The 13,190-nt window shown below is 42.5% G+C and overlaps 1 protein-coding gene across 9 annotated transcripts in view; it reads right to left on the bottom strand.

Annotated features, from left to right (window-relative positions):
• The window catches only part of CRACD (capping protein inhibiting regulator of actin dynamics), a 142,666-nt gene that overhangs the window by 19,134 nt on the left and 110,342 nt on the right, over nucleotides 1–13,190 (bottom strand). For all 9 annotated transcript variants that reach the window (XM_063335634.1, XM_063335627.1, XM_063335635.1 and 6 more), the window contains one exon: nucleotides 9,286–9,421. In XM_063335634.1, coding sequence (XP_063191704.1) covers nucleotides 9,286–9,421 — 136 coding nt within the window. The remainder of the gene's footprint in view (nucleotides 1–9,285; nucleotides 9,422–13,190) is intronic.

Here is a 13,190-nt window from a genome sequence, read left to right as displayed (position 1 = left end):
CAACTGTGGAGCTATTTTCCTGCTTTACTCTCTCTCGAGCACAGAAAATTCTCCAAAGGAGACCTCTCATTTCTGTCTTGTGTTACTATGAACACCTACAGCTCAGCAATACCCAGTTCAGCTGTGCAGCTTCTATTCAGGGGTACATAGACGGACCCCTGACATGAGCACGCTGCTGGGAGCTGCAGAAAATTGGAGCAGATAGAATGTAAAACAAAGATTTTTATTTTTTTTTCCTATAGCCCATAATCAGTGGCACGGCTTAGGTGAGCAGCTGGCAAGGGAAGACGTGCTTTAGTAGCAGTGATGGACCTCTAAAATGATTCAGGTCAGATCAGTCTTGCTTGCCATCGTTGCCCAGTGGACTAGACTCTCGCAAAAAGTTTATCTGTATTACCCCAAAACATTACCATGTTTCAATATTGAATTATGAAGACAAAAAGTACGTGCAGAGACTCCTTATAATCAGATTATTAAATTAGAATAGTTTTTGTCAGTCTCCTCATTGAGTTACGCATTATTTATGCCCATTTGGATTTTGGCAGAAGGTAATGGAATTCATCTGGTACCTCATTTTGGCATAGTGGGCAGCTTTGAATGCCAGTTTTATTCCCGCCCGGATTACTGGCGGTGCACCCATAGCGGAAAGGCAAGGGTTTCACCAAGTTCTCCCGAGCTTTCGTGTTAGCAGTGCAACTCTCTGGCTTGAAATCTTACGTGTTTCCACCAGCGTAAATGAGAGCTGGAGAGAGCAAACCAGTCTTTATTAGATAGTGTGAGAGAGGTAATTCTGCTCTGTTCCCGCACGTCCCGTGGTGCTGGTAGAAAATTACTTCAGAATAGCTTCTTAATTTGATAACGTGTTTTCTAACTCGAGGCTGCTCCTTTCTTCTTACAAAAGCTGTATTCCTAGACAAATAGTTCTCCCAGGCAGAAAACTGGAACTGTCAGCATTACCCGAGCAACTACCCAAGAAACTAAGGATTTGGGCACCTGTTCCACGGCGAGAACATGCCCACATGTACCTATTGCTTGGAATGGGTTTTGGAGGAAGGGATGGCGTGTTATTCTCTTGATTTTCTGATCAAGTTCATGATCTACTGTGTGCAATGCATGGTGGGAGTTGTGTGGGGATGGAGCTATTATGCTTAAAGAATGGCCTTTTTAATTGTCATCAGGGATGCTTGAGAGCTCTGCTGTAAAAATGCGTACTGGTCTATATAACAGTTTAGAATGTTATTTTCCTGATACTTCCAGGATATAGAGTATCCTCGATATTTATGCACTGTACACAGGTGGGTTTTTTTACATTACGTCAAAGTTTTAAAAGTTTCTTTGCTGAGACTTGCATAACTTAATTTGAATATTGAAGAGGAAACTCGTAGCTCTCACATTACTTATTTATTTATTGACATTTTTTAAACTAATTTAGCTTAAATGAACACCACTAGTAGCTTTCCATTGGCCGGTTTCTTTCAGTGCATTCTAATCTCCAAAGCTGATGCTGAATACCAAATGTCAGAATCTGAAATAACTTATTGTTACCGCTGAGCAAATTTATTCTTATTGCTTTCAAAGAGCAATGTAAAACCTGCTCCTTTTTCTTTTTAAAAATGTGCTTATACTCTAACTACAATGCAATTATCCTGTCTCAAAAAAAAATCATACAGATACATTCTGTACCTGGTCAATTGTAAAAACCATAAAAATGCATCGACCCCAAAAGAAAAGAAAAAACCCACAACTTTTACTTGGAAGAACACACACAGTCCAACCCAGAGATGGAGAGAGACATCAATGTAAGCCGCAAGGCTGGTGAGAAGAGGATGTATTCCCTGAAAAGCAGCACCTGCTTTAAATTTCTCAAACGTTTCAGTTAGACATAAATTTCTGAACACAAAACTATAAATCCTCTGTACTTGAGAATCCCTGTGCTGACAGCATGTGGATGATGGCTGCCTAAGGATTATTTGCGACTCGTGTCATTAGAAGTTGCAGGCATGGCATTTTGTTCTTCTACCTTTGCACAGCCACGCGCAGGGTATTTAGATACCCTTTTGGATCTCTCCATAGATGCATATTGGTCTCAGTTAAATGAACCGGCTCTCTTTTGGTTTTGGGCAAGAAGGCTTGTAATTTAGCAGCCAGAAATCACTGCCCTGCTCCGAAATCTAGCTGGCAGACAGAGCAGAAGGACAGAGATGAAGGCTTCCTGCCTGCACCTTCCACTTCCAGCCTTATCAACTCCAGCGGGCTCTCCCAGTCCCTCTGTTTGCAGCCAGTGGACAGCTATTTCCCACAGGATTTACAGACCATCCTCAGCACCCAACCAGCATGGCTACCACCTATGACAATTACACAGTGAAACAGCAGCTGGAGGGACCACACACACCAGGGATGTAGCACTCCAGGGACGGAATACTGTGAGCACCTCTGGAGTCCTCAGCACAAGAAGGACGTGGACCTGTTGGAGCAGGTCCAGAGGAGGCCACGAAGATTGTCAGAGGCTGGAGCACTTCTGCTGTGGGGACAGGCTGAGGGAGCTGGGGTTGTTCAGCCTGGAGAGGAGAAGGCTCCGGGGAGACCTTAGAGCCCCTTCCAGTACCTAAAGGAGAGATGGGGAGGGACTCTGGATCAGGGAGTGGAGCGACAGGATGAGGGGTAATGGTTTTAAACTGAAAGAGGGGAGATTTACATTAGATATCAGGAAGAAATTCTTGGCTGTGAGGGTGGTGAGGCACTGGAACAGGTTGCCCAGAGAAGCTGTGGCTGCCCCATCCCTGGAGGTGTTCAAGGCCAGGCTGGATGGGGCTTTGAGCAGCCTGGTCTAGTGGGAGGTGTCCCTGCCCATGGCAGGGGGTGGAACTGGGTGATCTTTAAGGTCTCTTCTAACCCAAACCATTCTATGGTTCTGTGATGTTGGGAATGGGATTATCAAGGTGTGCTCCAGACCAGGTTTACCTCATCCCTGAATTTTTTCCTATGAGATTCAAGAGGTGCATGAAAGTTTGTCTGTTCCCACCCAACCAGGGCGGCTGCTGATGCCATTCAGCGAGATGTGAGGGGCAGGGCTGCACATCTAATAAAGGCAAAGAAACACCGGGAATTTAGAAAATAAATAAAAATAAAAGTTTGCACTCATCCAATTTTAAAAATCTTCCTCAGTAACTGGACCAAGACACAGGTCCACTGTTATTTCATGCAAAATAATTTGCTAAAATGTGATACTATTTAACGGACATCTTTACACCAGCTTGCCATTAATAACTTGAGAAATAAAACTCCTAAGTTAAATTGCTCTGCATTGGTTGGCACCTGCAGCAAATTAAAAAGCTTAGACTTTCGAAGCGCTCTTTGTGTCGGCCTACAAAATGCCACAGAACAAACTTTCCCTATTCAGCGGCAGAGAGCCCAGATCAGGCTGTACATCTCCTCTTTTGCTCCAGCTTGGCTCCTCTTCTGCGTACATGCCTGCTCGCATGCACGTGGGATTCAGCCCCCTGCAACCACATCGTTCTTCTGGCTCCCTGCCTGGAGTCAGTCCAAAGCCGAGCTGCCCAGCTGCTAACTCTGTTCACTTAAAAATCATTAAGAGAGAGCGTACTATTTCAGCGGGCTCCATTCAAACAGGTCTTACAAGAAATGCTGGTCATATTTTGCCTTCAACTCAAATACCTATTTTTCACGTCTGTTTGCAATGCCCAGATAAATGAATAAATGAAATTATGTTTTCTAGTTATATGTAATTGTGAAATAATGACTTAATCAATAGTACTTGTCTGAAGAAGAGCCATACTGTTGAAATTCCACTCGGTCCTGTACAGTCTCTCACAGTGACCCCAAACTCAAATGCCTTGGGAATATATAAGAACAGGGCGAGCCCATACTGAGATTTTGTGGCATCTGAGGGCTTCTGGAGTAAATAGCCAGTTGGGAAGTTTTCTCTTACGAATTTATTTCATAAATATTTCACAAATAACAGTGTTGTATGACAATGAGTTCTACAGTCCAACTACGCATAAAGAAATAGTTGTTTTGGTTTGAAAGTATTACTAGTTTCAACTGATGCTCATGTGTTCTCATGCTGTGAAAGACTGAGTAATTGGCCTCTATTCATTTTCTCAGTTCCATTCATGTTTTCATGCATCTCTATCATATTCTCTCTCTTATCATTTCTTTTCTAGGCTCAAAGGACAGTTTACCTAATTGTTCTTTCTATGGAAGTGAGCCCACTGCTTTATTCAAATAGGAAAATCTGCACATACCTAAACAAGCAAAACACCCCACCTAAGTGATTTTATATTTTTTTAATCGGAGAGAGAGAATAAACTGGAAAGCATTGTGTGAGAAGTTGTCTTGGTATAGCTGAAGGCTTTAGAAAGTAAACGAGATGTAAACTAGATGCAACCTGATCTAGCTGAAGATGTCCCTGCTAACTGAGGGGGGTTGGACTAGATGACCTTTAAAGGCCCCTTCCAACCCAACACATTCTATGATTCTATGATTCTAAATTAACATGTAAACCTACTGAAAGGAGGAAAATAAGAAGTATTACCACAGGTGTTCTGGATATTATATGCAGGAAGGGAACTATTCCACTGTCCATTGCTGGAGCAGCATGTGGTTTGGGGAATTACACTTCAAAAAAGATTTTGGAAGAGCCCAAAATAAAAGAATGCTGAAGAAGCAAACTGTATATGGATCTCTAGAGATATGTATTTGCATCAAATCTAGAGGCAAATGAAGATTTCGGTATATGGTGGCAATGGACCACTTACAGATGGTCACGTGTTAAGAGCAAGACTTTCTGGAGAAGCCTGAAGATACTTAATTAATACGATCATAGGAAAAAGGGGGTCTGCTCCAGAACTGCTAGAATAATTAAGAAAAAATGATAAATTCAGTTTATAAAGTGAAAACAGTTGTCAAACGTGAAGAAACCAATTAGTCTGCAGTGGCGCTAGGAAATATTGGCAGCAAAGAACCGCATTGTAAGAAATACAAAGCTGGGCAATCACACAGTGAAAATTCACTCCCAAGTCTATAAAATGCAGAGCATCAAATTAAAAGATAATAGATTTGAGGTTTAGCAAACGAATTTGTAGCCTTGTTGAGATCTGGGCAACATCAGACAGAAACAACAATGGGAATGGCTGGTAGAATACAGATGTGCGATGCACAGTACGGGAAGCACCGTCTTGATCATTGACTAAGACACGCTATGACTAAAAGAAATGGGATCCAAAACTGAAGACTCATTAGGTCTGACAGGAAGAAAACAATGGGGGACATTCCTCATTACAAAGAGGAAGAAAATGGTGGGGGACATTCCTCGTTACAAAGCCAGGCAAGTGCGAATCTAAAAAGTGGACCTTTAGAATTTGACCAAGAAGTCTGGATTGCCAAGACATGTTTTATCATAATTAATATCCATGTAATGAATTTACAAATTTACAGAGCAGAGGGTTTGTTTGTTTTAAACCATGCGGCCACATGAGACAGAAAAGGTGTAGCCCAGTAGATCCTAAATGCAGTAAGCCATATGCCGTAGTCAGCCTTTAACACTTCGTGCAGGTGACTGCCGCAGCCTCACGGGTGCCAGATAACCCGGGATACCTTCAGTGAAGGCAGGAGGTGGAGAACAAGGTGTCCCCCTGCCTCCAGAGGCAGCAGCAGTGACACACCATGGGTTTGTCACAGCAAAAGGGAGATAAAGGCTTAGACGCATCAAGACGCTAACACTCAAAACAAGTCTCCATTTTACCTGCTGCAGGTTTTGTGGGTCTGAAACAAAAACTGTCTTCAGTTCATTTGCTGAATGTCATTCAGCAAAAATGAAAAAACTGTCATTCAGTTCATTTCTGGCAAATATCAGCAGAAGGAAGAAGAGTCACAGCTGCAAAATGTGAGCAAGTGTATCTAACGCGCTTTGACGCAAGAAAAAAACCCCACAGCGCTGGCTTATGAAAGGGAAGGACGTAAAAACAATCTCACAGAGTTTCTTTTAGGTTCGTTCTGACACCCTGCTAGATTGAGATTTTAAACTTTCCTTGTGTCTCATTCACAGTCCCGTATGGGAGGTAAAGCACCAGATCCCAAGAAACTTCAGTGAGTCCCGCACTAAGAGCACCAGCGCCCGGTACCGTCTCTGTGTGGGAACGGGTTCAGGCTGGCTTTCTGCGCTGGATATTGAGAACTAGGTAATGATCAATCTCTGCAGATCCAAAGGACAAGGAAAAGACGGTTTTTACAGCAGCCGATGGCTGGAGCCAACACAAAATACCTTCAGGGTACACAAAGGGTGTTGGCGGTGAACAAGGGGTCAGGCTTTTCTCAGCCCGACTGCTCACACACGGAACCACAGAATCCCAGCTAAGTTTAGCACACGCTAAAACCTTTGAACACGACCAAACGCATTCACAGAAAGCCTGATAAGATGAATGCTGCCAATCTGAAAATCAATAAAAAAAGAAATGAGAGCTATTCCAGAAAGAACTGATTTATCTTGCGCACATAATCAGAGAGAGAGAGAGAATTCCTACAATAAGAAGCCGAGCTGGTGCATACGCCGCCCACACCGCTGCAGAGTTTGGCACCATTACACGACATTTTATTGTGGCTTCGTCGACACTCCGAAGTCAGCAGAAATGCAAGGCAAGAAGGGGGAAACACTTTGGCGGTCAGCAGGATGAGATCCAGCACCGTCAGTATTAAATGGCTTACATTTCTAGTCGATTTCACAACCCTTTTCACCATGCTATCGGGTGGGCTTGTAAGCACGGTGCCTCTTCCAAAAAAGATTTAAGTTTTCCAGGAATGTTCACTCTAACACCCCCCAAAAAAATCCTGGAAAAGGATCTGTAGGGGTTTTTTTTCTCCATTTGGAATACAGCGAGTTCAGAGCCAGCACAGGGCATGGAGTCCTGGCAGCGCCTCTTTACTGAGGAGCACCTTGCCAGGCAAATGGAAACTGGAAATGCTGTGCTTCCACCGTGACATGCAAGTCTGGGCAAAACCACAGGAATGCTGGTGTCGAAGCAATGACTTTACCAGGAGCTGGCCGCAGAATTGGTTTTAAGGAGTGGAACGCTCTTCAGAAGAGGTGACTGTCTCCTCTTGTTCCACCACTTGAAGAAATACAGAGGTTCCCAGTGGGAGTGAGCTTGCAGAAAGGCACTTCAAAGTAGATGCAAGCTTCTGATAACTGGGGAGCGACTATCGGTGTTTTCTGTGACTGCAAATCATGCAGCAAACACAGTATCCTCTTAGAATAGTACATCAGAAAAAAAAGGATGGGGTATGGAGTGCATACAGCCTTCAGACAGGAATGATGGTTCAAATAACTGGTCAGACCTGGGACTCAGCTCTAAGGTCAACCTAAAAATGTGCAATGGGATTTTGGCGTGGTCTTGTCCTAAAACTCAGGGAATAGTTGCAGAAATCATGGCTGGGGAAATGGGGACAGTTTTGTGCTGGGCAGCAGGTTTTGCAGAATCAAGAGGTGGCCCCTGGGCTTGTTATAAGGAGCCTTTCCATGGGTTCTGAAAGAAATCCATGGCCATTTCGATCAATATATAACTTCCATGTAAATACATAAATAATTATAAGTGTCATTTGCAATCTATTATGCACTTGCATTCTGTTTGAGTGGGTAGCCCTGGGTATCTCCATCATCAACAGAGCGGGAAAACAACATTGGAAATGTTGTTATAGGCCAAGTGGCAGCTATATTTTAAAAATTAACTGCTGTCCTTCAGTTTTAAATAAAAATTTAAGCATACTTTTGACATCAAGCAGCTGAAAAAGCACTCCCCCTTAAAATACATTCAAGTAACCACCCCAAAAAAAGGCTCATGGTTCATACAAGCAAGAGTGTATTGCTGGCTATTTATTTTGTGGCTTTCAAGAGTGACTATTCTTGCTTTAATTTTCCTGAGTTACCATTGGCTTAGTGAAGGTGGTTGTTAACAATTGCAGTAACTGTACTTTTTATCGCGTCTCTGACTTTAGTGAAGGCAATAATTTCCACTGGGAATTTTCAGGTGAGTTTGGAAATGGGAGAAGCCACTCCTACAAAGTGAAAAGGTGTTCAGGGAAAAGCTAATGTACTGAAGCCAAGACAACAGATCCAAGAGAAGTCAGTGGGCTTTGTATCCAAAGGACGCTCAAGCATTCTGCAAGACAGGTCCAACCTCACGTCTTTGCCCAGAGTCATCAGTCATTTAAAATACAATGGTTTCTAGCCCGGAAAGCAGCATGCGTTGAATCTACCCGACCCAGGGAAATTCAAGCTGAAAAAACAGCACAGAGAAATTGGAGCTGTCTTAGTGTGGTTTTGACTTCAAAGTTCATCCACAGTCAGCAGAGACAAGGCCGTTCAGGTGCTCTGTCTGCTGACAGCACCGGGCAGGCAGAAGGAACAATTTCATCCTGAAGGTTGGATCTGTCTACCATGCATGACCTCTCGCTCACCAGAGAAGATGTACTGCGGGCAGACTTCAGAGGTAAAAGAAATCAATGGTGTTTTACTAGTCAGCTACAGGGTAACGGCGCATACACAGCATTAAAAATTTATCAGCATTTTGACAGGACGTGTCAGCATCCTGAGCAATAAACTGAAACGACAAGGTCTAGATAGGCATAGAGCTGGGAATCTTAGAGATGTACAAGAAGTAAAGCAAAAAAATAGTTAGAGCCCTGACGGGACAGAGTTCTGGAAAGGAAAGCAGGTCATTTAAAGCTCTTTAGAAGCAAATATCCAAATGTGTTGTTTATGTAGTTACTTATGTGCTGTTTACTTTGGAGAGATGAACAGATCCACCTTACATGAGAACCATTGAAAGGACAGGGAGAAAAAGAAGGAGAAAAAAAATTAGGTAGAAAAGAATAACGAACTCAGCTTTGTGAAGAAGTCTCACTCTGCCTGCCATTCCCTGCCACCAGCACCACCCTCATTTTTTCACTCAGTACCACATCTGTAGGTCTCAGGCACACAGATCAGGACATGCCAAAACCATGACTTCAATCCAAATGAGTTCCACGAGATGCAGACATTTCTGCAAATTCGCTTGCAGCGTCACTGCCATACCTTTCAAGACCAAACCCTAGACCTTCTGCTGATCATCTGAATTATTTAACTGGCTTTTGGCCAAACAACTTACATGGCTGAGAAACTGCCCCAAGGCTATTGAAAAAGCAACCCGCCTTTATCCACATTTAACACATTCTGGAGATAATTTTCTACTACATTTTAAATATTTTTTTCCCCCGCTGACAATTTCTTACCTGAAGAGTTTTGACTTTTCCTAAAACGTTCTCCTGTGACATTGCTTGGACGGCCTGCTCGCTCTCTGTTCTCCCATCAGGTATGAAAATACTGTCATGGGAAAAAGCTCGACTGCCCATAGAATAATGGGAGGACCTGGAAAAAAACCCAGTCAAAAAGTAAATAAGCACAGCAATTAATTTATAAGAGTGCCCTTTCATATCATAGCTGCTCTGCTGTATAGATTTTCCCTCCCCCTTGCCTTCTACATAAAAGCTTTGAACATTCTTAGAAGGGAGGTATCCAGACATTTTCTGTTACAAAAAGTTTAACACGTTATTTCTTCACATACAGTTTTCTTCCTCAGAAGAACACAGAGCGGGGTGGTTTTAAGAGGCCTGTTGAGAAGTTCAATTGGTTTTCCTTAGAAGTCTCAAATCTAAAGGTCACTTTTAGGAGACAGGGTAGATCATAGAATCATAGAATGTGTTGGGTTGGAAGGGACCTTTAAAGGTCACCTACTCCAACCCCCCTGCAGTAAGCAGGGACATCTTTGATGATGATGACGATGATGATGCATACATTAACAGACTGCATATTTAAGAAAGCCTGCAGTCATCTTGCTTAGTCAGGCCAAGGCCCAGAAGAAAGACAGCAGGTCCCAAGCAAAGGAATCCCTATAACACACAAAAAAGAGGTGATACACTCTAGTAACCTGCTTCTAAAGAGCTGCCTCGTTCTGCTGATTGCTTAGCTGTTCCACAAGTGTGATCACACTGACATAAAATGTTATCTTCAAACCCCTGGACTGATAAGAAGCTTATTACACCATCTCGTGTGGGTTCGATTAGCACAAAGGGCGAGAGATGCTCGTGCGTTACTGTTAAACCAGGTACCGATGCCGAGGAGGAGAGCGCGTCACGCGTGGCCTAGTTTATGGCGGCTCTAAATCCACGGGCAAAGGGATTAAACAAAAAAGTGGTTTCTTTTACAGGAGATTTTAAAGGCTCACCAAGAAAACTGAGAATTAAAAAATAAAGCTTTGTGGTTTGTTACTTTGGGGCCTGGGGGACATTCTGGGGGAAAATGTTTGAGTTTGAAAGTTATGTTTTGTCTCGCCTAGAACATTTTATGGTGAGCGGAAAGCCAGTAGAATACAAACGTGACAAAAGCCACAGCAGAAGAAAATTGAACTGAGAGGTCTCCTTTTAATAACCTATTGTCAACTCCATGGAACCCATTTACAGCTTCAGTAAACAAACGAACTGGAGAAAAAAAAAAAGATACTTTTATATCAATCTAACTAACTAAATGTGTGACAAAAACATTACAAACAAATACTTCAGCAAAACCAAGAATGATGATACTTCCAGAGAGAGGGATAAGGAAAACAACAAGAAAAGCTAAAGCCTCACATATTTAAGAAAATCAATATATACTTTGTTCTCCGTCCTAAAATGTGCTGTTTAAAAAGTGCTCAAAATATTTTAATTTTTACCTTGAAATAAAAGATATTTGGAATATATTTATTACCTTTTTATCTCTTTTTTTTTTTCTCCTGGGGTATGGAAATAATTGAAGTAAAAATCGCAACCTTTTCTTACCAAGAAAGAATGTTATATAGAGTTACATTAACATTTTACAGCTGATTAAATGATAGGCTATTCTTGACTTTTATAACAAAATTTCTTACAGGTAACCTGAAAATATTAGAAAAAAAAATGCCCACAACCTCTTACTCTCTACAGTTTATATTTAAAATACATTTGCACTCACAAAATAAATCATGCAAGCTTTTGGGGACAACACACACAGCTCCCTGTATCATTTCATCCTCCGTGTAAGCACAGACTGACAGAAAACGTAATTTTTACCCGAAATCAATACTTGAACAACATACCTCATTTGAAACAAAGCAAAATACAATCAAGCAAAGAGATGGTCAGTATTTCATAGCACTTTTAGCCATCAAAGAGGGGGAACATTTAACAGATGCCATATTCCATATTCTATTTTAGATATTTTTTTAAAATAAAAAAAGACAACACGATTGCCTTTGGCTGCTAAAGGTAACACACCTTCTTTTAGAGACCTTTTATTAGAGAAACCATAAAAGTTTTTTTTTAAACCCGGTTCTAAAAAGGTTTCTATATCGAATCGTCATGACTCAGCCTGTACACAGAGTAAAATTGCATGGCGTTGGAATATATCTGTGTTCCTTGGCCATTCCATGAGCCGCAGTTTAAGAAATGCCCCTTAAATGGAGACAAATTCCCAGCAGGGCTGGCTTGCAAAATGAGTGGTTTGACACGAAGCTGAGTGAAGAGCTGGCTTTTCCGTACAACCATGTAGGTCTGTTTGAACTGAAAGCTCCAGCGCTGCATTGAACAAGGGGAAAAAAAATTGTCTGTATTCACAACCAAAACTGAGGGGACATGAATATTTGACACTCTAGCCCACGCCAACCCCTCCTGCAACAGGTGAAGAAGCAGCTGCAGGTGCCGAAGGCAAGGCCAGTGGGAATTTGTGGTTTACTATTTACCTTCGAGCTGAGAGATCTGCTGAGGATACGTAATCCAGGTCATGTTGTGTTCCAGAGAGAATCCTGTCTCAAAGATTTTTCCAGCAATGCTGCGGCTCAGCTACTCGTGGCTTTGTCTCACGGCTGCTCACCGTGTGTATGACGCCATTCTCCCCTTCCACTGACCAGTGGGCTGGCGTTCTCATACTTAAAATCAGACAGCTCATGTTTATCCCTATTGTTTGTTACAACTAATTAGTAGGCACTGGAGAGTTCAGTGACTTGTTTGCAAGTCGTTCTTGACCTTACTAATGAGCCTGTTAATATTTACGTCGGGAACATCCAGCCTGCAGCTTTTGAACTGAACAGGGTTTGCTAGCGGTTCAGACCCCGAAACTTCAGCCGACCAGCAGGAGGGATGCTCCGGCAGTAGGAACTGCCTGAAAATCTAAGTCCCTGAAATGGGAGAAAGGAGAGACCTCTGAGGTCAGTGCTAATGAATGCGTAGGACACGGCTGAGGGTGAAGATCTTCCCCATCCTGCCACAGAGCTGAGCACACCTTTAGTGATCTAGTCTCACCTCCTGCCTGTGAACCAATCCACTGGGTCTTCTGACTGAGACACACAGCACACCAGCTTTTGGCTATGTGCAGGTTTGGGTTTATGGCTAGTGTGATCGGAGTTGTTAAAATGTCATTTAAAGCTTCCGGCCATTTAAGGATCAGGTGAAACATCTTGGGAGCTTCACGTGACCCGCAATCAGAAGTACATCACCACTGAAAGTCCAACCCTATTGACAAGTGCCCACCATGGTACGGATGGCAGGTTAGGACCATGCTAGGCATCTCTCACCGACGTTCTCCCATACACCAGCTGCTTTCAGTTTAGGCACCTCCTCATTACATGGCATCACACATTTTTGTTTCACAGGGCTGAGGCCAAACATATTTGAATGCTTTCATCCATTTCTTGTTTTCTTATTAACTTGCTACCAAAACATACTCCAAATTGTCAGAACACATAAAACATTCACAAGAAACCCTGCAGTGAATTAACCCAAGACCTCTCTCTACTGTATTCCCCCAAAATGCTTTGCAGATATACTGGATATTTCAGAACTGGGTGACTGAGCAATTGTGCTAGGCACATGTCCAATAACTAGTAAAAATGTTTGTAAGAAGTTTGCTTAAATGTCTACATAGGCTAAAGTACATTGGAAAAAACATTCACACATTGTAGTAACCTAGTTTCTTTTACAGGCCAGTTTAAATAGCATTTAAGGTGATTTCCAGGCCACTTGAACTTTCTAAAAGGTCTCTCATTTTACTCAGTTGGAGCCTACAATCCTTTCAAATCCTCCCAGCTGTGAGTTTGACAGATCATATCACAGAGATCCTTTTTCCA

This window comes from Chroicocephalus ridibundus, chromosome 5 (genome assembly GCF_963924245.1).
Source record: "Chroicocephalus ridibundus chromosome 5, bChrRid1.1, whole genome shotgun sequence".
Classification (NCBI taxonomy): Eukaryota; Metazoa; Chordata; class Aves; order Charadriiformes; family Laridae; genus Chroicocephalus; species Chroicocephalus ridibundus.
The sequence above is the reverse complement of the archived record's forward strand: the minus strand, read 5'-3'. Positions and strand labels throughout refer to the sequence as shown.